The 22,396-nt window shown below is 45.3% G+C and overlaps 1 protein-coding gene across 1 annotated transcript in view; it reads left to right on the top strand.

Moving 5' to 3' along the window:
• Positions 1-1,889: 1,889 nt before the first annotated feature.
• NWD1 (NACHT and WD repeat domain containing 1) overlaps positions 1,890-22,396 on the top strand; it is a 40,020-nt gene continuing 19,513 nt past the window's right edge. The window contains exons 1-8 of the mRNA XM_032214102.1: positions 1,890-1,901; positions 2,754-2,870; positions 5,838-6,132; positions 9,616-10,864; positions 12,506-12,709; positions 12,792-12,954; positions 18,849-18,966; positions 21,501-21,665. Coding sequence (XP_032069993.1) covers positions 1,890-1,901; positions 2,754-2,870; positions 5,838-6,132; positions 9,616-10,864; positions 12,506-12,709; positions 12,792-12,954; positions 18,849-18,966; positions 21,501-21,665 — 2,323 coding nt within the window. The remainder of the gene's footprint in view (positions 1,902-2,753; positions 2,871-5,837; positions 6,133-9,615; positions 10,865-12,505; positions 12,710-12,791; positions 12,955-18,848; positions 18,967-21,500; positions 21,666-22,396) is intronic.

Below are 22,396 nucleotides of genomic sequence, written 5' to 3' on the forward strand. Positions count from 1 at the left end.
GGATGGGCAGGTGCTCCGTGATGAACTGGTTCTAACCGGTACGGTAGATTTCTGGAACCTCTTCTTCCGAACCGGTTAGAACCAGCAGGAACCCATCCCTGGTGTGTATGTGTGTGTGTGTGTGTGTGGGGGGGTAATTTAACAACCAGTTCACTCGAACCAGAGCGAAGCAGCTGAATCCTACCACTGGCTCTCCTTCCTGAACAAAGATTGGACTAGAAGACCTCTAAGGTCCCTTCCAACTCTGTTGTTCTGTTTTCAGGATTAGATAATAAGGGATAGAGAGGGAAGATCTCTTGTGTGAGAAACTGGATTACCACTGATAATCAAATAGACAAGGTGGAGAAATAATCCAATGGGGTACAACTCAACTTCTTTTTAATCCCTAATGTGAATGTTGGAATGTTAAATAAGCACTGTAGCCATTCAAATAGTCCTTGTGAAAAATTCTTGCAGTTTTCAAAGGACAAGTTCTAAGTCCCTTTTTTTTCAGTATTATTGTAACTTTGAATGGTTATTAAACGAATTATTGTAAGTCAAGGACTACCTGTATAGTACTAGAAATCCCTAATGTAATTCAGATATTTCTATGTTGATGTAATATCCTGGCAGAAAAGTGCCATGCCTTTGATATGACCTTCAAACTCGCAGTCTAATGAAATATATTGTCCTTACTGCTATGGGACAGATAATTTTTAGGGTGCTGTTGATGAAGAACCATTGGCTTTATTTCTCAACCTTCTTGCTAAAATACTGACATTTTCCTCAGAAATGTATGCCCGGAGTCCCCATATGAATACATTTCCTTGAAAATAGTACCATCAAAAGGTAATGGTAAAGTTTCCCCTTGCACATATGTGGTAGTCATTTCCGACTCCAGGGGGCGATGCTCATCTCTGTTTCTAAGCCGAAGAGCTTAGAAACTGTCCGAAGATGTCTCTGTGGCCATTTGGCCGGAATAACTAAATGCCGAAGGGGCATGGAATGCTGTTACCTTCCCACCAAAGGTGGCTCCTATGTTTCCACTTGCATTTTTACATGCTTTCGAATTGCTAGGTTGGCAGAAGCTGGGACAAGGAATGGGAGCTCACTCCGTTACGTGGCGCTAGGGATTCGAACCCCTGAACTGCTGACCTTTCTGATCGACAAGCTCAGCCACTGAGCCACTACATCCCTAACAGTACCATAGAGCATGATTTTTTTTAAAAAGGTCCATGTGCTGTTTGCAGCTGTCTAACAGCTGAAGCAGAAGAAATTATATCTTTTGCAGTGCATAGGATCACAAAGCACTGTTTAAATCCCGGACTGGGGATGAGAGGGTATCGGCATTATGGGATCAAGAGTGAACAATGGGACTACCATTCAAAGACATGATGTCCAATGTTTGTCAACAAAGGACTTAATTCTTCCTTGCAGACATGGCAGCTCAAAGGGAAGCCTTGATGGAGATGGCGTATCCAGAAGTGCAAGTCTTCTGCCAAAAGCATGGCTTGATGTTTGAGGTAAGCTGGAAATAGCAATTGTGGAGAATATTTGCAGCTCAGGGTTGAAATGGGGGAATTTTGGTGTTCATTGAGCCTGTGTTCTTTTTTGTTTTTCTGGAAAATGTTTCACTACAACATCTTTTAAGCTTAATAGTCAGCCAACAAAGCTTTGACGTTACTAAGTTTGGTAATGAAACTTTGGAAGGAGGACACCAATATCAGCAAATATCAAAATTTCAGTGAAAGCTGGAAGTCTAAAATACCGGCCTTCAACTCGGAGAGTTGTTTGCTATGGTTGGGTTCAGAGGTGGGTTGGGCGAACTGATAGTGGTGCCAGCGGGAGGCTCCGCCCACCCGCCCAGACCCTTCTGTGCATGTGCAGAAGCGCTGGGCACGTACGTGAGCATGAGCGAACCGGTAGCGCCGGGATTTGCAAGCCACCTCTGGTTGGGGTTCTCCAGGATTGGGTTTTTTATTAATGCACTTGTGAAAATGTATTTTTTGGTAAATAATAACTATGATGATACTGAAAAAGATGAAACTTGTGTTGGGAGATAGTGTAATCTTACTATGACAGTAAAGATAGCTCTCATTGCCCCATGAGTTCCCAAAAATTCTATTGGGTCAGGCTAAATCCATTCTTGATTTATCCTGGTGCACATATGTTTAGATTCACAATGCAATAGTCAAAAGAGTCAAAACAGTATAATTCATCTGAACAATGCTTGAAAATGTTGTGTTAATTTCATTTATATATCCTTCTTCTTCTTGCATGATCTAACAGATTTATACAAAGAGGTCTATTTGACAAATCACAGTGCATCTTCCTTCTCTGAACAGAAAATTGGAAGAATAGCAATAGCTATTAGACTTGTATACCACTTCACAATGCTTTACAGCCCTCTCTAAGCAATTTACAGAGTCAGCATTTTGCCCCTAACAGCCTGGGTCCTTATTTTACCAACCTCAGAAGGATGGAAGGCTGAGACAACCTTGAGCCTGGTGAGATTTGAACTGCCAAATTGCAGGCAGCCGGCAGTCAGCAGAGATAGCCTGCAGTACTGCAATCTAACCACTACAGCACCGTGGCTCTTCAAATAAATGTTTTTTTTTAATGTTGCAAACGTGCCAATCTCTGGCAATAACCTGACCCTCTAACTGTGTAATAGTCATATACTGTTATCTAATTTAATGAAAATGGGGACAAATGTTTCCAGATGATGTTGTCTGCCAGCTGGTTCCTATGATCCACCCTGAAATCTACTCTAGGTTATTGATTTAAGATGGGGCGCTTTTGATCACATGGAGACCCGCCATATGTCTACCCAACTCTTTTTGGAAGAAATCAAACGCTGCCAGAAACTTTCAGTGAGTTCCAGCTTCATTGTAAGTACTACCTTTATTTTTTTCCTTCTGCCTAGGGAGGTTGCTGGGCCACAGCATGATCAGAGATAACACAGCTACTATTTTACTTCTTATGTTGTAGGTATGCGGGACAATGGTACAGCTAGTTGCTGTACCATTGCTGACTTGGCGGACTTACACGTAGTCCTTGATTTATTGGAATACAATTAAGCCTATTTTTAGCGATAGTTATATTTGTAATGTGTTATGGACTCACTTATAAAATGTCTGCCACATGGGGTCTTGAAATGGTATAAAAAGAACAGAGGGTGGGAGGGAGGAATGCTTCCAGATTTGCAAAATTGTATTAATGTAACCTTACAATAAAGATAGAGTTAGTTCTCAGAGTTGTGCTTCTTGTCGGGACTACAGAAAAGGGCTACATCGATCTTTCAAAACTGACAATAGTTCTCCCCTTTTGGTGGACCAGTGCTGCAGCTGCGAGGTGAGTCAGGTGTCAAGGCATAGATGGCCTGGCTGAGGGGACCCTGAGGTGCAGGGCGCGTGGGGTGGCTCCACCCCCCACCCACCCCGCTTCATCTCATGGCAGCGGCATCGATGCATCGCTTCGCTTCCTGCTCTGTTGAGGCTGTGAGCAAGCAGATGAAGTGGGCTGGTGGCCACACAGGGTCCTCCTGGACGGGGCTGCCAGAGCCGCCGCCACAAGGCGAGGCGGGTGTTCGGGGGGTGGCCTGGCTGCGGGAGCCTTGAGGTAAGCCGGTGCAGGGCACGTGGGGCAACTCCACCTCCCTGACTCGTGTGGCCGCACTGGCATGCCATGCGGCCTCCTGCCCCGCCACAAGCAAGCAGAAGTGGACCTTCCATACATGAGGGTGGGGAATAAGATACCCCCCACCAAAAATAAGCCCTAGTTCTTATTTTGGGGCCCAAAAGAAAATAAGACCAGGTCTTATTTTCAGGGAAACACAGCTCCTCCTGGACGGGGCTGCCAGAGCCACCGCCACAAGGTATTAATGTAACTCTTGTCTCGCAGCACATTGTCCCATGGCAAGTTGGGTGTGGAAAATTGACTGTGCTAAGTTAGCTGTGGCAAGTTGGCTGTGTCGAATTACAGATTGTCTAGTTCTACTTTTCTTCTTCCTGTCTCCCAAGGTCATTTCCTCATACCATTACAGGTCATAAATAGACCGTACAATGTGTTTAATGTTATTTGTATTGCTTGCTATGAAAAGTGTAATTTTTCTTTTTAAAAAAAATCATCTTCTTGATCATTTTTTCTAGAAAATGATTGTTAGGTAGCAAATGGCATACATTCTCAACCCATCTAATTTAGTGACTATAAAACCACAACATGAGAAAGCAATGGCTTGTTTCTATTATTCTGTAAGCCACAAATATCCAAGATTTTTGTTATTGTTTTGGAAACAATAACTGTTTAATTGAATTGTCCACATAGATTGTTTTGTTTGCTCTGTAATGCCTTTTGGTGCAAGTAATACAGCCTCAATACAGGTGTCTTCGAATTACAACCATTTAGAGACTGTCCAAAGTTACAATGGCATTGAAAGAAGTGATTTATGACTGTTTTTAAACACTTACGACTGTTGCAGCATTCCCATGGTCATGAGCTCAAAATGCAGACTCTTGGCAACTGACTTGTATTTATGACAGTTTCACTCAGTGGTGGGTTCTGGATCCCGGTGTAACCAGTACGGTGCAACGGGACCGGGCGCCCGTCACATGAACGTGCGCAGTGTACGCATGCGTACTTACCACCTGTGATGCTCCGCAACCCTTCCACAATGCTCCAGCTGCTCGTCGGAGCATCACGCAGGCGCCATTCGCTCCGTGCATCTGTGCAAAAGCCCCCCAAACTTCAAAAACCGGTAAGGAACACGGGCTGTCTGGTGAGCCCTCCGAAGCACCTTACCAGAACGGTACCTGGTGTTCCCGGCAGGCACCAGTACACCCATACCGGGGCATACCGGTCGTAACCCACCACTGGTTGCAGTGTCCTGAGGTCATGTGATCACCTTTTGCAACCTTCTGACAAACAGTCAATGGGGAAACCAGCTCGTCCAGAATGCAGCCGCGCGAGTGATTGTGGGTGCACCTCGGTACACCCATGTTACACCTATCCTCCGCGAGCTGCACTGGTTACCGATTGGTCTCCGGATATGCTTCAAGGTGCTAGTCGTCACTTATAAAGCCCTTCATGGAATTGGACCTGGGTACTTGAGAGACTGCCTGCTGCCAATTACCTCCCAAAGACCCATTAGATCACACAGAGTGGGCCTCCTCCGGGTTCCGTCTACCAGCCAATGTCATCTGGCCACTACCCGGGGGAGGGCCTTCTCTGTGGGGCTCCGGCCCTTTGGAACGAACTCCCCGTAGATATTCGGACCCTCACCTCTCTCCAGGCCTTCCAAAAAGCCGTTAAAACCTGGCTGTGTCGGCAGGCCTGGGGTCGATGAGTTCCCTTCCCCTCTCGAATCGTGTGGCTGTTGGTTGTTTTCAAATGCCCTGTACTTTTGTAGTTTTTGTGTTTTTCCCTTCCCCTCCTTGAGTTTATGCGCTGCCCTGAGTCCCGCTGGGAATAGGGCGGCATATAAATAAAATGAAACTCGAAACTCAATTTTTTTATTAACTTAACAACTACCGAGATTCAGTTAACTATGGAAACAAAGGTCATAAAATGGGGCAAAACTCACTCAACAAATGTTTCACTTAGCTATAGAAATTTTGGGCTTAATTGTGTTTGAGGATTACCTGTAATATCTGACCCATTTTGTAAGGATTCAGTTAAGAACAGGAGGAAGGAGGGAACAATGCAAAAGGAATAACAGCTATGAATATAGAGTAGTCTGGAAGGAATTTCTCATACAAGTTTCCAATGGAGACCAGAAAGCTCCTTGGTACAACTTGGATTTTCAGGTCATCCCAGCTTATACCTTCAGAAGAATTACTGAGAAAACTTATTTGCCACAGGCACTGCTTGGAAATGATTACGGCCGCTCCCCCACTCCTCTGACCATTGTGGAACTGGAATTTGAGACCATTAGAGCACAACTTCTGGAAGAGCCCAAGACCTTGCAGCTTCTGGCTCAAAGGTACCTGAAGGATGAGAACGCCATCCCTCCCGTGTATGTTCTACAGCAATCATCTCAGGCAGACCCAGATGGCCTGGAGGAAGACTTGCTCTTGATCCTCCGTAGGGCTGCCTGCCAAGCACAAAAGAATGGGATCATCAGCCAGGAGCAGTTGCAGAATTACCACAAGTCAGGTATGCTTCTCGGATAAGGGGTCTCCCCGTAGCATGCCTTGCTGGGACCTTGAGGTACCACTTGAACAAAATAGATGGTTCTCCACATAAATCTAGACTCTGGGCCATTTGGAGCTTGGTTTGTTTGGTGGTGGTGTTCGGGCTATTCAGACATGTCCCATTTTCATACTCACCACTGCTGTTGTGGGCATCTTGGTAGTGGTGATGTTCAGGTGTTTACTGGCAGCAGTGGGTTGTGTGAAAATGGGACATATCCAGTGGTCAAATCTAATTTTTTTTACTACTGATTCTGTGGCTTGGTGGGTGTGGCTTGGTGAGAGTCATGTGACTGGGTGGGCGTGGCTATGTACTCATGTAACTGAGGGATCAAAAAACAGAAACTCACTTTAACAATGTCCTGCTGGAGCAGGATTGGACTAGATGACCTCCAAGTCCCTTCCAGCACTGGATTATCTTCTGAAGCTGCGTCTATTGCCAGGTTTGTAGTCCTTCCTTCATCTCTTTTTCCCCACCTTCCCTTTCTTTATTTTTATTTCCTTTTTTTCTTTCTCCTTCCTTCCTTCCTTCCTTCCTTCCTTCCTTCCTTCCTTCCTTCCTTTCTTTCTTAGAACCCCCACCCCTGTTTTTGGCCTAGCAGGCTTCAGGAAAGCCTGCTGTGAGCAAAAAATGGACACCACCCCCATCCTCACATTTCCGGAGAACTTGTAGTTTAAAAAATGCTTAAAAAGTAAAAGAATAAAGTTCCGAAGATCAGCTGTGTGCCGTCTGATTGTCTGAAGTTTTTTATAAACTTTTTTTTAGTATTTTTTACTACTGGTTCTGCGAACCAGTAGCATTTTTTATAACCGGTTCGGGTGAACCGGCCTGAACCAGTAGCATTTCACCCCGGGACATATCCAGCCTCTGTTCTTCCCCGCCACCTGCCCTGCCCACCACTGCTGCCGGCAAACCGCACAAACACTACCAATGCCACACAGCCCATGGCGGCAGCGGGAATATGTGAAAATGGGACATGTCTGGTCTCGATCACTTCCCCGCCACCTCCCCCGCACACCACCGCCATGTACGGCTCAAACATCATCGATGCCAACTGAACAACCTGAGCTATAAATGGCCCAGTTTGCCAAAGCGGCGATGGCAGCAGCGGCAGGGTGTGTGAAAATGGGAAGCCCCCAACCACCACTGCTGCGCTGCACTCTGCCCGTTCACTCGCTTGCCTGCCAGCCTGGCTCTCTCTCCAGTGAGAAACTGCTGGCCACCCCCACAAATCTGCACTCTGCTGCGCTCTCCCTCCAGCTGTATTGTCCCTGTGGCAGATTGGAAGTGTTGAGTGGTCCTGCAATGACTTGGTGGTGAGTTGGTAATGGCGACTTGGTGGTAGTGAGCTGGCTGCACCACGTTGTCCTAGACCCGCATGGATCTGCAACATCTAAAGATTCCCTAATATCAGTCCCCATCTGCCTTTTTCTCTTTTCTTTTGTTGCATAGTCGTTGTCCTTCCTGTTGCTTCCTGTCTTTTTTTTTCCTTTGGAAAAAATAACAGCACTTCTCCGTTGCCATTGTTCTCATTTCCCTACCGTTCAGAAGGACTCTGAAAACACCTTGCAATTATTTTCATCGCTGTTGTTTTTAAAAGAGAATGAAGAGCCAGAGATCACTTTGAGCCAACAGGAAAACACAGAAAATCTAACTTAGTCAGTGTCCCACTCTGAGCAACGGCTAAGCACATTGTAAAAAGGTTCTCCTTGCTTCCTTCTTCCTCACAGGCAAAAGAAGAAGGAAAAGAAGTAAATTCAGAGGGCATCCACACTCTTCATTTTTAGGCATGCATGCGAAAGCTTCTTAACTGCAAAGCCATCATCCTTTTGCGAAGCCGTTATTTTTGCTTTGTTAAATGCCCACTATAAGTTGCAAAAGTAGACATTTTAGTAGACGTATTATGATAGACATTTTAAAATTCCACGTTTTATCTTAGAAATGTAATGCCTCATTCTTGAGCCTAAATGCATAGGTAGTCCTCAACTTATGAATTTTTGTTTAATCTGTTCAAAGTTATGCTGGCACTGAAAAAAAAAACATGATCTATGACTGGTCCTCACACTGTCTCGGTGTCCTCAGTCACATGATCAAAATTTGGGAGCTTGGCAACCAGCATGTACTTACAGTGGCAGCATCCTGAATCACGTGATTGCCATTTGCAACCTTCCCAGGGGGCTTCCAACAAGCAAAATCAATGGGGAAATCCAAATTTCCTTAAACGTTGTGTGATTCACTTAACAATTATGTCAAAAAGGCTGCAAAACCAGCCACATCTCACTTAACGTTGCTTAGCAACAGAGGTTCCGGTTCCCATTGAGATCATAAGTTGATGACTATCTGTCTTTATATCCCTTCTCCCCTAATCTAACAAACTACTGCATCTGCCAAGAATGAGATGCTGTACCAGAGGTGGTATTCAGCAGGGTCTGACCAGTTCTGGACAATCAGTAGCGGAAATTTTGAGTAGTTCAGAGAACCAGTAAATACCATCTCTGGCTGGCCCCGCCCCCATCTATTCTCTGCCTCCTGAGTTCCAGCTGATCGGGAGGGAATGGGGATTTTTCAGTATCCTTCCCCTGGAGTGGGGAGGGAATGGAGATTTTACAGTATCCTTCCCCTGCCACGCTCATCAAACCATGCCACACCCACCAATCCACGCCCACAGAACCGGTAGTAAAAAAAATTGAATCCCACCACGTGCTGTACCTCCTTGTTGGAATGCTGCCATTAAAGCAATTGAATGGTGGACAGAGAAGCCAGCTAGCATCACCACCAATGTATACTCACATGGTGGATGATCTTCATACACAGAAAGCAATCTGTCCTTCAGCCTTTCACTGAAACTTCCCATTGGCAAGTTAGGTAAAGATGGATCATGTTGGTAGGAAGAAAGGATTGGGGTAAGGAGGGTAAAGTGAAAGAGGACTTTCAATGGGAAGAGAAGTTTTGCAGATAGCAGCTAAACGAACTTCACTGGGGTTCTATATCAACCACTGTAAATCTTGTCCAGGGCTTCCTTAGTTCTATAGTAGTAGTTGCTTGGGGACGCAGTGGCTAAGACGCTGAGCTTGTCGATTAAAAGGTTGGCAGTTTGGCGGTTCGAATCCCTAGTGCCACGTAACAGAGTGAGCTCCTGTTATTTGTCCCAGCTTCTGCCAACCTAGCAGTTCGAAAGCACATTAAAAAATGCAAATAGAAAAATAGGAACCACCTTTGGTGGGAAGGTAACAGCATTCCGTGTATCTTCGGTGTTAGTCATGCTGGCCACATGACCACCGAGACCTCTTTGGACAGCGCTGGCTCTTTGACTTTGAAACGGAGATGGGCACTGCCCGCTAGAGTCGGGAACAACTAGCACACATGTGCGAGGGGAATCTTTTACCTTTACCTTTAGTTGCTTAGGCCTTCTGAAGTCCATATTCATATCTTCACAATCTTTTATAGAGATACATCAGGAAATTGAGGCTGGCCTCTTCAGATCAGGTGAATGCGATGGCCAAAGTACCATGGTGTTCTTCACAGAGGTGGACATGCCCACATCAGATAGAGTGGACTCACGACTGGGCACAGATGAAGATGGTGGTGAGCTGCACCCTGAAGAACCGCAACAGTTAGCAGATCTGAAGGCAAACATCGTACGCAGGTGTCCTGAGCTGATTAAGGTTCACAGGGTTCCATATGAGATAGGACCCACGTCTATCCGGCACAAGCCCTGGCCCAAGTATTTGAAGGATTTCTGTGACCAATTCATCGCTGCCACCAACCATCACGTGCTCAGGAGCCTGCGATCCCAAGAACAAAACCTTGGGAAGCCGCCTGAGCTGATTTGGGAGCTCACACATCACATGGCCCTTGGTCAAAAACACAGCCAGGCTTTCTGCTGGCAGCAGAATCTGCTGGGTCGCATTTGCCAGCGCATTAAACAGAACCACCATCGAGCCCATTCCCCACTTGTCATCTATGGCCCCTCCGGATGTGGCAAAACAGCCCTCTTGTACCATTTAGGTGAAGCCATACAAACCACCCTGGATCAGGAAACGGTGGTGATACTTCGTTTGCTGGGAACTTCGCAGGATAGTTCCACACGGAACAGCCTTCTCCACAGCCTCTGCCAACAGGTTTGCTTAGCCATGGGCTTCCCTTACACCAAGCCAGTTGGCAATCCAGTCCTGCTCTTCCACCGCCTGCTTTCTTCAGCTTCTTGCCAGGGCACACGGTCCCTCGTCCTGCTCCTTGATTCGATGGAGCAGCTACGCACCCCTAGAAATGCTCGGAGAGCTTTCTGGTTGCCAAAAACCTGCCCTCCAAAGACACACCTGATTCTTACTGTGCTGCAGAAGGAAAGCGAAGTCCTGCAGAAGACGACTGGGGCTCCAGAGGATTACTTTGAGATGGGGCCTCTTTCTCAAGAGCAAGTGGCGGTGATTCTCTCCAAAGCTTTGGCATCCGCAGGGCGTACGCTGAGGCCTGCCCAGCAGGAGTTGTTCCTGCAAAGCTTTGCAAAGGGTGGCTATGCTCTGCCAGTGGCCCTGGCCATAAGACAAGCCCAGCGTTGGACTTCCTACGCTCAACTTGCAGCACCAGCCGTATCGTCTACAGTCTCAGAGTTTGTGCATCGCTTGTGTGACCACCTGGAAGCGGCGCATGGCCCTGTCTTAGTAGCACATGTATTTGGCTATCTTGCCTGTGCCCGGTGAGTATGACTTGTGTCGCCATTGGCAGAAGTTACAATAGAAGGATACCATTGACAATAAAGGGGAGTGGCAGTGGTAGCTTGGAGGAAATTGTCCAGGTGCTGTGGGGAGAGAAGAGAATTCCAGATAAAATTCTCAGGGGTGGGATGTAGTGACTTTTAGCATTTCGTTTCATGATAAAATGGCCAGGGTCAGCACATATACAGTACATCATACTTATCACCAATTTCTTGCCATTAGTTCCCAACCTTCCTTTGTGTTTCATACTTCCATTAAATCCCCAGGGAGGATTTCTTTACTTTAATGGAGAATATTAAAAATTCATTTGTTCCACTTCAGTTACATTTAGAATATTTGTCTATGTCTATGTGTCTATGTCTACCATTTATTGGTCCATCTCTCTCTCTCTCTCTCTCTCTCTCTCTCTCTCTCTCTCTCATCTAGCTATCTAGCTATCATCAATCTATCACCTATCTATCTATCTATCTATCTATCTATCTATCTATCTATCTATCTATCTATCTATCTACCTACCTACCTACCTACCTACCTACCTACCTACCTATCATCTATCTATCTATCATCTATCTATCATCTATCTGTCTGTCTGTCTGTCTGTCTGTCTGTCTATCTATCTATCTATCTATCTATCTATCTATCTATCTATCTATCTACCTACCTACCTACCTACCTACCTACCTACCTACCTACCTATCATCAATCAATCCATCCATCCATCCATCCATCCATCCATCCATCCATCCATCCATCTATCTATCTATCTATCTATCTATCTATCTATCTATCTCAGTGGTTCCCAAACTTGGCAACTTTAAGACTTGTGGACTTCAACTCCCAGAATTCTGGGAGTTGAAGTCCACAAGTCTTAAAGTTGCCAAGTTTGGGAACCACTGATCTATCTATCTATCCCCCCCTCTCCATCCTGTTCATCCCATCTATATTAGCTTCCTGTCAGTAAAGTCTTCATCAATATCAGACAAGGAGAAAGCTAGAAAACAATTTTCTTCTTCTAGCAAGCCTTCATTCGCCACCCATTCAGTCATTTGGAGGTCTATGGTAGGAATACCTCGAAACTGTTACAGGTAGCCCTCAGTTTACAACCACAATTGGAACTAGCATTTCTGCTGCTAAGCAAGGAAGTTGTTAAGTGTAAGTTGTGCCTGATTTTGAAACCTATTTTTTTGCCCCCAGTTGTTAAATGAATCACTGCAATTGTTAAGTGAATCATGCAATCATTAAGCAAATCCGCTGTTGACTTTACTTGTTGGAAGCTATCTGGGAATGTTGCAAATGGAGCCCACAGAACCCCAGGATGCTGCAACCATCATAATAAATACACCCAAATACACCCAAATTTTGATTGCATAATCATGGGGGACACTGCAACAGTCATAAGTGCGAGGACTGGTTATAAGTTACTTTTTTCAGGCTGTTGTAAATTTGAACAGTTGCTAAAGTAATGATTGTAGGTCAAGGACTACTGAGAGTCATTATAAAAAAGGGCACTAAAAGGGAATTATTTTTAGCAGTCTGTCCAGGTCCCTCCCCAGTTGTCTGCTAAGGAAAGAGAGGACTAACAGATGCCTACCTGTTTGCTTCTCCCTCTGCCCTTTCCACAGACATGGGCTCTCAGAAGCAGAGCAAAAAGATATCTTGTCCCTTGACAATGAGGTTCTGGCTGAGATTTATCGGCTTCATCCTCCTCCAAGCAAGGCGATCCTCCGCTTTCCACCCCTGCTGTGGGCTCAGTTATACCAGGATTTGGCTCAGTGGCTGGAGGACCGGTGGGTGGATGGCTTTGTGCTGATGGGTTTTGCCCACAGGTCAGTCCTCATCCTTTCATTCCAAGGCAGCTGAGATGGTGAAAAAGCAGGCGTCAGTTTTGACATCTCTTCATCCGTGCAGGGAGTTGGCTGATGCTGTGGAGCAACGCTACCTGTCCATGCCAGAAGAAAGGATCAAGCGTCACCTGCTCCTGGCAGATTATTTCAGGGGAACATGGAGCTGGGGCATGAAGAAACCCATCCAGCTGCCATCCTCCAACAAGCCTGTGAGCTTTGAGAGGAAGGTGAACTTCTGGAAACTGAGGAAGAAATGGATGGATGGATGGATGGATGGATGGATGGATGGAGAGATGGATGGTTGGGAGACCCAAGACAGCAGTACTTCCTGAGAGTTTACTGGAGAAGAAGGAAAAGAAGTCCAGTAAAGGTTATCGAAAACAACATCAACATTAGCTCTGTTTATCTGGAAAATGACTTGGTTTTGTTGGGTCTGGTAGAAATTGTATGACTGGAGCTTCTTTCCACATTTTAGCAGCCATAATTTTGGGAATTGTAATGCCAACAAAGATTATAGAAAGAGATAGAGTAAGATCAGACTCTTGTAGTGCAGCATCATAAATTTTACTCATAATTAAGCCCCAAAGAGCTTGGTGGGCTTTATTCTCAGATAAAATAATAAAGTGAAATAAATCAAGACAGGAGTTATACAGAAGAGAAGTGGGGAACATTTGGTGCAGAGGGCCTTTAATTTCTTTTTAAGAGGAATTTAAGAGAACTTGGAGATTCAAACCTTTGACACCCATATCTTGCATATAAGTAACGGAGGAGCATCACAGTGGAGGTGATTGATAGATCCTACCTCCACCCCATCCTGCCCTCCCCACCTTTTAATTAGGTCATAGGGTTTGGCTTTTTTCTATTAACTTATTTATGTTTTTAGTTTATGTAGATTTTATCTTTTATGATTGAAAGCCACCCAGAGTTACCTTGAAATAAAATGGGCAGCCAATAAATTTTGCAAACAAAGAAATAAAGCTGAGATTTTCTATGGTTTTCTTCTGGGGTTTCGTTTTGGGAAGATCATTCTTTACATTTTTAAACATCTGAATATTATTTTAGGGGCCATGTTATATTTTTAATCTGTTTCACACCTTTTGCCAAAAGCTAGCCATTATCTACAAATGTGCTCTTAATATTTACCTTTATAAAGGAGCTCTGAGCCACCCCAAAAATAAAGGGTTTGGAGGCTGAAGGTTGAAACTCTGACATAGGGCAACATAAACTCATCAAGTTAGGTTAGGTTAGGTTAAGGTGACCAGACGTCCCACTTTTGGCGGGACACCCCTGCTTTTCAATGCATTTTCCCGCGTCCCGCCCGCCTTTTTAAAAGGCACACTTTTTTTGGCGCTCGCAGCTCCCGCCCATCAGCTGCTAGCTTGCTGGGCTGGCTCATCGTTCTGTTCTCTATCCTACCGATGAGCCAGCCCAGCAAGCTAGCAGCTGATGGGCGGGAGCTGCGAGCGCCAAAAAAAGTGTGCTTTTTACCTACCTACAAATTTAAGCCAGCCCAGCCTGCCGCTCACTGATTGGATTGGCCTGGACTCCAGCCAATCAGTGAGCTGGCTGGGATGGGAAATTTTCAGCACGCCTGCGCGAGTCTCCATTTCCTTTCACCAAAAGACGAAAGAGGTTGCAGCTGCGCTGACTGGTGAGTATTAAGAGCCGCGAGCGGATGGTGTGAGATCGCCGCCCGGTAGCCGCCAGAAGCCGCTCCCGGCCGCGGGCCCCTGCCCTGCCGCGTCCAGCGTGTCTTCAACAGCAAGCGGGTTGCCCGCCCGCCTAGCTGCGTTGCCCACATGCGCGGGGATTCAAGAAATCCGGCTGGATACTTTGAATCCCCGCGCGTGTGGGCAACGCAGCTAGGCGGGGGAGGGGAGCTTCGCTTGAGATGACCATGCTATGCCCTCCATAGCCTGGTCCTCCCAAGCAGAGCCCGCCTAGCTGCGTTGCCCACACGCGCGGGGATTCAAGAAATCCGGCTGGATACTTTGAATCCCCGCACGTGTGGGCAATGCAGCTATGCGGGGGAGGGGAGCTTCGCTTGAGATGACCATGCTATGCCCTCCATAGCCTGGTCCTCCCAAGCAGAGCCCGCCTAGCTGCGTTGCCCACACGCGCGGGGATTCAAGAAATCCGGCTGGATACTTTGAATCCCCGCGCGTGTGGGCAATGCAGCTATGCGGGGGAGGGGAGCTTCGCTTGAGATGACCATGCTATGCCCTCCATAGCCTGGTCCTCCCAAGCAGAGCCCGCCTAGCTGCGTTGCCCACACGCGCGGGGATTCAAGAAATCCGGCTGGATACTTTGAATCCCCGCGCGTGTGGGCAATGCAGCTATGCGGGGGAGGGGAGCTTCGCTTGAGATGACCATGCTATGCCCTCCATAGCCTGGTCCTCCCAAGCAGAGCCTGCCTAGCTGCGTTGTCCACACGCGCGGGGATTCAAGAAATCCGGCTGGATACTTTGAATCCCCGCGCGTGTGGGCAATACAGCTTATGCGGGGGTGGGGGACTCCGCTTGGGATGCCGGGTCATGCTGTTGAAGACGCGCTGGACGCAGCAGGGCAGGGGCCCGCGGGCGTGAGCAGAGCCAGCCACTGCTCCCAGTTGGGACCGGACGCCCTTAGCAACCCTGCATTGCTCGTAATCTTGAGGCTCCACGCGAAAGGGCTGAACGTGGAGGAAAGGAAGGCGCGTCGGGCATCCAGATCGCAGCGAGGAGAAGGAGGAGGAAGTAAATACAAGTATAATAAATACAAGTATTTATTATACTTGTATTTATTATACTGTGGATTTGGTCTGCATCAACCTGCCGCCTCCCCTCACCAGGCAAATCGCGGTGAAAACTCTGGGTGAGTCTCCGTGGAGAGCTTGGCGGGCAGCTGGCTGGACTTCTAAGAGGTGGAGGGGAGGAGCGGCAGCTCCTTGAAATGGAAAAAGGCTTGCTTCCTCCCCCTCCCCCAAATGAGACCGGGCTCCCAGCAGCGATTTGCCATTTGAGAGAGAGAGAGAGAGGGAGGGAGGGAGGGGGAGAACGCGAGTGTGTGTATCCCTCCTTCCTTCAGCCCAACACTCTAGCCCGGCTTGGCTCCCGCTTCGTCTCTCCTGCCTCTTCGCTTCTCTGTTCGATTGTTGAAAGTGGGAGCCAAACCGGGTCATTCCTTCCAAGAGGCAAGTTTCCCATTGATTGAATGACTCGCTGCCCTAGACCCTCTGCAGTCCCTCTCGTCTGGCCAGAATGCCAGCAAGAGTGTTGGGCTGAAGGAAGGAGGGATACACACACTCATGTTCTCCCCCTCCCTCCCTCCCTCCCTCCTTCTCCCAACCCCCGCCCCGTTCTCTTAGCTGCCCCGTTCTCTTAGCTACGTTCTGCCTTGTGATTGCTGTCTCCAGGCTCTCCTCTCCTATTATCGTGGAAGGTGTCTCATTTGGGGGAGGGGGAGCAGGCCTTTCTCCATTCAACAGATCCAATATACAGAGTTTTATTTTTTGGCCCTAAAAATATTGTCACTGAGGATGAGAGAAATTTCTTCATCATTGCTATTGGCCTCAAGTAGCAAATAATTAAACATGGTTTTTAGTGTACTTAGTTAGCGATCTGCTTTTTAACATTACATGGTATCAGTTTCAAGAATGCATGCAATCCTGAAAATTTGTAACAAACTTGTTGAAGGGCCTATGAAATATTTTCTAGTTTAGTGTAGAATAAGTATTCTTAATAAAAGAAAAAGTCATTTTTATTTAATCAATTGCATTCCTGTTTATAATGGCATTAATTAACTAAACTGGAAATAAATCTATGTTTTGCTAGAGTTTTAAAATTAAAAAACCTTACATTTTGTTGCTATTATTTTATTCAGAGTTTTGCCAAGTGAAATTATATAATGGTTCCTCATGTCTCTGTAATTTTCTAAATCTCATCCAGAAGTACCACAGAATCTGGCATTTTCAGCAGAATGATGCTGATGCTAATAAAACATCCTGATTTTTGGTGAAAGGATGGAAAGAGGAAGGAAGGAGGAAGAGAGATCTAAAGTGCAGAAAGACAGAAGGCAGATAGGCAAGAGGAAGGAAGGAAGGAGAAAGAATGGAAAGGAAGGAAGGCTAGAAGGAAGAAAGAGGGTGGGAGGGAGGGAGGGAGGGAAGGAAGGTGAAAGGAGGAAGGAAGGAAGGGTACTTCCACTTGTAGGCCTGGGACTGAATGCAGGAGGAGTCTCTCCATAGGATCAGCTGCTCCTCTGATCATGGTCTATGAAAATGTTACTGCCTGCCTGATGCAAATTTAGACAGATGGTGCTTTGAGCTGCCCCTCAAATCCCTCCTTTACTCCTCCCCCTGTAGAATTCAGCCCCCTGAGTTTTGCCTTTGAGGGGCATGTGTGGTTATGGCGGATGGCAGAGTCAGCTGGAGGTTGAGAGGGGATTGGGGCTTTTGTCCGCCTGTGGAGTTCTCCCCATGGACAGGATGGGATGTTGGCATGAAAGGGATCCGGGCACAATCTCACCTGTTCCAAGTAAAGTTGCCTTTTGCAATTGGCTACCGGTAATCCTCGACTTACGACCAGGATTGATCCCCCAATTTCTGTTGCTAAGGGAGACGTTTGTTAAATGATTTTTGCCTCATTTTGCGACCTTTTATTGCCACATTAAGTGAATCATGGTGGTTGTTAAGTCAGGAACATGGCTGTTTAGTGACCAAAATTACAATGGCATTGAAAAAAGTGACTGATGACCATTTTTCACACTTAGCGACCATTTTCACACTTAGCGACCGTTGTGGCATCCTCATGGTTACGCGATCAAAATGTTGATGTTTGGCAACAGATTCGTATTTCTGATGATAGTTTGAAATGGTGACAGTATAAATTATTGCTGGTGTAATACTTAACAATGGTTTTTAAGGATTTCTTTTATTTATAGAATACCTTTTTTATTATTTTGGGGGGATTTTTACTTTTAAATTGTTTATAAAATGTATTTACTACAAGAAATGTTCCTTTTTGCAAATGTGATCTTTGCAAATCTTTGTGATGCAATATGTTCAGACCAGGTTTATGTGTCTCAAAGTGGCTGCTATTCTATGGGCAGGCCAGGTTGGTGCAAGGCAGCTTTGCCAGATTTGGTGTGTTTCACCCTCATTGAATTTTATATCGTATAAAGAATGGAAGGAGGAAGGAAGAGAAAAAAGGAGGAAGGGAGTGAGTGAGGAAAGAAGAGGATGGAAGGAGGGAGGAAGGAAGGAAGAGAGGGAAAGAGCAGAAGACAGATAAGGTGAAGGTAGATAAGCAAGAGGAATGAAGGAAGAAGTGAGGAGTCTCGAGGAGGGGGAAAACATTTAGTGACCAAAGTTACAATGGCATTGAAAAAAGTGACTGATGACCATTTTTCACACTTAGCGACCGTTGCGACCATTTTTCACACTTAGCGACCGTTGCGACCATTTTTCACACTTAGCGACCGTTGCAGCATCCTCATGGTCACGTGATCAAAATTTTGTTTGGCAACAGATTCGTATTTATGCTGGTTTCGGTGTCCTGGGGTGACCTTTTGACAAAAAAAATTTTTTTAATCAAGCCCCCCCCCCCCCCCCCCCCGGTCAAGGGTGTCCCTCTTTTCCAATCTGAAAATCTGGTCACCTTAGGTTAGGTTAAAGTTTATTTATATGCCGCCCTTTTCCCTGGGGGGACTCAGGGCGGCTCACAACTTAAAGGGGGGAGGAGGAAGACAGACTTTAACATATAAGACAATACATAATTAAAACACAACATTCATACCATTCGGGTGGGTTACAGTCTTAACCCCAGGCCTGATGGGATAGCCAGATTCTGAGGGCTGTGCGGAAGGTCTGGAGGGTGGTGAGGGTACGAATCTCCACGGGGAGATCGTTCCACAGGGTCGGAGCTGCCACTGAGAAGGCTCTCCTCCACGTGGTTGCCAGTCGGCATTGACCGGCAGATGGAACTCGGAGAAGTCAGAAGAAAGTAATAAAAACGTTATTTGCATTGCTTAAACCAATACTTAGTGGCTGGAAAGTGTGCCTTGGTTCGATTCATTGCACATAAGAAGTTGGATTTGTGGATTTTAGAAAAGGCAAAGTCAAATGTTGATTCCTTTTATCTAGGTGATTCCTCAGCCGCTTTGGTTCTCCAGTACCCTTGCAAACCAGAGGAAATTGAGCGAGCTGCCTTTCCATTTGCTACAGGCAGGTCTGTTTGAGGAGTTGCAAAGAGATATTTTGGGTAAGAGTTCCTGATCATTTAAGCAGACCTACAAATGCTGAGCTTGTCGATCAGAAAGGTCGGGGGAGGGAAGGCTGGGAGGGATTGGGGGGAGGGGGAGGGGGAGAGGGAGGGATGTATATTAGGTTTGACGAAAGGTATTAGATTTTAATGTAATATGATTACACATGCATACTGTCTTCTCTTATTTTTTCTTTAAAACTAGGATATGCTAAGTATATTGATATGGAAGCGGAAATACACCAATGAGAGGAAGAGTGGGAAACAGAAGGGAGAAGAAAGATGGGAAGAGAGGGATAGGAGAGAGGGTAAGGGGGGAAGATGAGGAGGATGAGTGGAATGTAGAGAGAGGAGAAGGAGAAAGGAAGGGGAAGTAGAGTAGGAAAGAATGATGGAGGGAAGAAAGGAGGTAGGAGAGAGGTAGAAGAAAGAGGTGTATGGAGAGCAGAAGAGCTAATAATGGGTTTTTATCTTTTTGGGCATTGATGACAAGAGGAACTGATGTAATTACTACTTGATACAATAGGATACTGGCTAGGTATAGTATACATGTGATTGTATGTTATGAAAATGGAAAATAAAAAAAGTATATATTTTTTTTTAAAAGAAAGGTCGGCAGTTCAACGGTTTGAATCCCTAGCGCAGCGTAATGCAGTGAGCTCCCATTACTTGTCCCAGCTTCTGCCAATTGTGACCCAAGAAAAGAAGGGGTGGTAGTTGGTAAATCCATTTCCTGTGAGAAAAAAAAATCTATGCCCAATTATATTTCTTCAGAAGTACCATATATGCAATACAAAATTCAGCATATTCCAAGAATATATTATAACTAAAAGATGAGGAAGGAGATAGTAGGATGAACAGAGAGGGAGGTGGGATTTGTTATTAATGTATTAACCATCTCCAGCGTGATGTTTCCCCATTGGAGACCCAGGCCAACTGGCAGAGCCAGGTTTTCAAGTCTTGCAGAAAATCAAGAGGGTGGTTTGTCCCTAAAGAAGCTCCAGTTTATTCCGAAATGTGTTGAACTGTAGAAAACATTGTTTTCAAACAATGTTAAATTATATCTGATTCTCACCTAAACAAGTCCCTGGAGGGTTTTTTTTTGGCAACATGTCTCAGAAGTGGTTTAGTGTTGCCTCCTTCCTAGCATTCCTTGTTCAGAAAACTGCTAAATAGATATAAACTAGATCAATCTGTCTAGATAATTGAATCCTATTTGAGCATTTTTTCATGTAAATGTAATGTTGTTTGACAAGAACTTCATGAGATTCATATATGATACTAGTCCACAATTATGGCTTATTGAATAAACTGTAATTGGCTAGTTTCTCTCAAACATGCTATTTGTATAATGCAATTTGTCTGGCTTAAGCTTATACAGTTCATAATTTAGCATTTGGTGTGTAACCTAGACAATTACAAATTATTAAACAAGTCATAGGAAGGTCAATCAGTACGATGTACAGTATACACACTGTGTACAATGCACACACTGAACCACAACCAACCACACTGCTGTACAACTTGGGTGACCATTAGTTGGAAGTCTCTTTAAGAATCTGAAAGAAATATTTTCATCAGGGTGGATTATTTTCCACTTTGCTTTTCTTTGTTTTTCGTTGCAACATCTTAGGATCCTGGCCAAGCTAGTAAAAGTTTCCTTGATTTTTGATACTTCCTCCTATAGGTCTTCCTTGCTCTGGTTACTTTTTTGATGTTCTCATGAAATTCAATGGTGAAAAGAGTAAGGTTCTACATTTAGGCAAGAAAAACGAAATGCACAGGTACAGCATAGGTGGTACCTTGCTCAATAGTAGTAACTGTGAGAGGGATCTTGGAGTCCTAGTGGACAACCATTTAAATATGAGCCAGCAGTGTGCAGCAGCTGCCAAAAAAGCCAACACAGTTCTAGGCTGCATAAACATAGAGATAGAATGAAGATCACGTGAAATGTTAATACCACTTTATAATGCCTTGGTAAGGCCACACTTGGAATGCTGCATCCAGTTTTGGTCGCCACGATGTAGAAAAGATGTGGAGACTCTAGAAAGAGTGCAGAGAAGAGCAAGAAAGATGATTAGGAGACTGGAGGCTAAAACATATGAAGAACGGTTGCAGGAACTGGGTATATCTAGTTTAATGAAAAGAAGAACTAGGGGAGACATGATAGCCGGGTTCCAATATCTCAGGGCCTGCTACAAAGAAGAGGAAGTCAAATTATTCTCCAAAGCACCCGAGGGTAGAACAAGAAGCAATGGGTGGAAACTAATCAAGGAGAGAAGCAACTTAGAGCTAAGGAGAAATTTCCTGACAGAACAATTAATCAATGGAACAACTTGCCTCCAGAAGTTATGAATGCTCAAACACTGGAAGTTTTAAAGAAGATGTTGGATAAACCATTTGTCTAAAGAGGTGCAGGGTTTCCTGCCTAAGCAGGGGGTTGGACTAGAAGACCTTCAAGGTCCCTTCCAACTCTGCTTTTCTGTTCTATTCATTGTCTGCATGTGCTCCCCACTATCTTCTTTTCCCATCAGGGAACATGAACTGGATCATCTGCAAAGTGACTTCCGCTGGCATAGAGAGCTTGACTGCTGATTTTGCCATGTGCCTTGCCCAGATCAACTGCCCAGAGCTGCATCTCCTGCAAGAGACTTTCCTGCTTCTGCATCCTCTTGTGGATAGCACACAGATCCATGGAGGTAGACAATCACTGTCAACCTTATAATTTAGGAACAACTCCCAAGAACCTTGTCCAGTCAATGTCTAGTCTAGCAATAGCAATACTATTTAGGCTTACATTTTGCTCCATAGAGCAGTTTACAATGTCCATGTATTGCCCAAAACAATCTGGATCCTCATTTTGCCACCCTCAGAAGGATGGAAAGCTGAGTTAACCTTGAGCCGGTCAAGATCGAACTCCTGGCTAAGGACAGAGCTTGCTTGCAGTACTACATTCTAACCACTGCATCACCATGGCTCCCAGTCTAGTCAACAATGCTGCCAATCGCAGTGTGGGGAAAATCGGTTCTTCATTGAATAGAATCAATTACATCAAGTTGATATTTAGAAATATAACACCAACATTTATTATCTTATTAGAATAATAAGATGCATTTGGGAGTGTTTTTCATTTTGGTGCCTGGTATTCCCAAGGTTGATTTAAGGAATATATTTTCCTCCCTGGTTTATCGCCTTATTTCTTCCTTTTGGTCTGTAGAGATTCTCAGTCCTCCAGGTCATGGTTGTCCCAAAGGTGCTTTTTCAGGAGGCAACTGGATTTTCTTGGTTCCCCTCCCCTCCACTTTTCCCACTGATTAATTGTTCTCACTGTTATTTCTCCTTAGTTCTAGGTTGCTTCTCTGCTTAATTAGTTTCCATCCACTGCTTCTTGTCCTGCCTTCAGATTAACCCTCCTCCTATTTTTTATGGC

The sequence above is a fragment of the Thamnophis elegans genome, chromosome 1 (assembly GCF_009769535.1).
Source record: "Thamnophis elegans isolate rThaEle1 chromosome 1, rThaEle1.pri, whole genome shotgun sequence".
Lineage (NCBI taxonomy): Eukaryota > Metazoa > Chordata > Lepidosauria > Squamata > Colubridae > Thamnophis > Thamnophis elegans.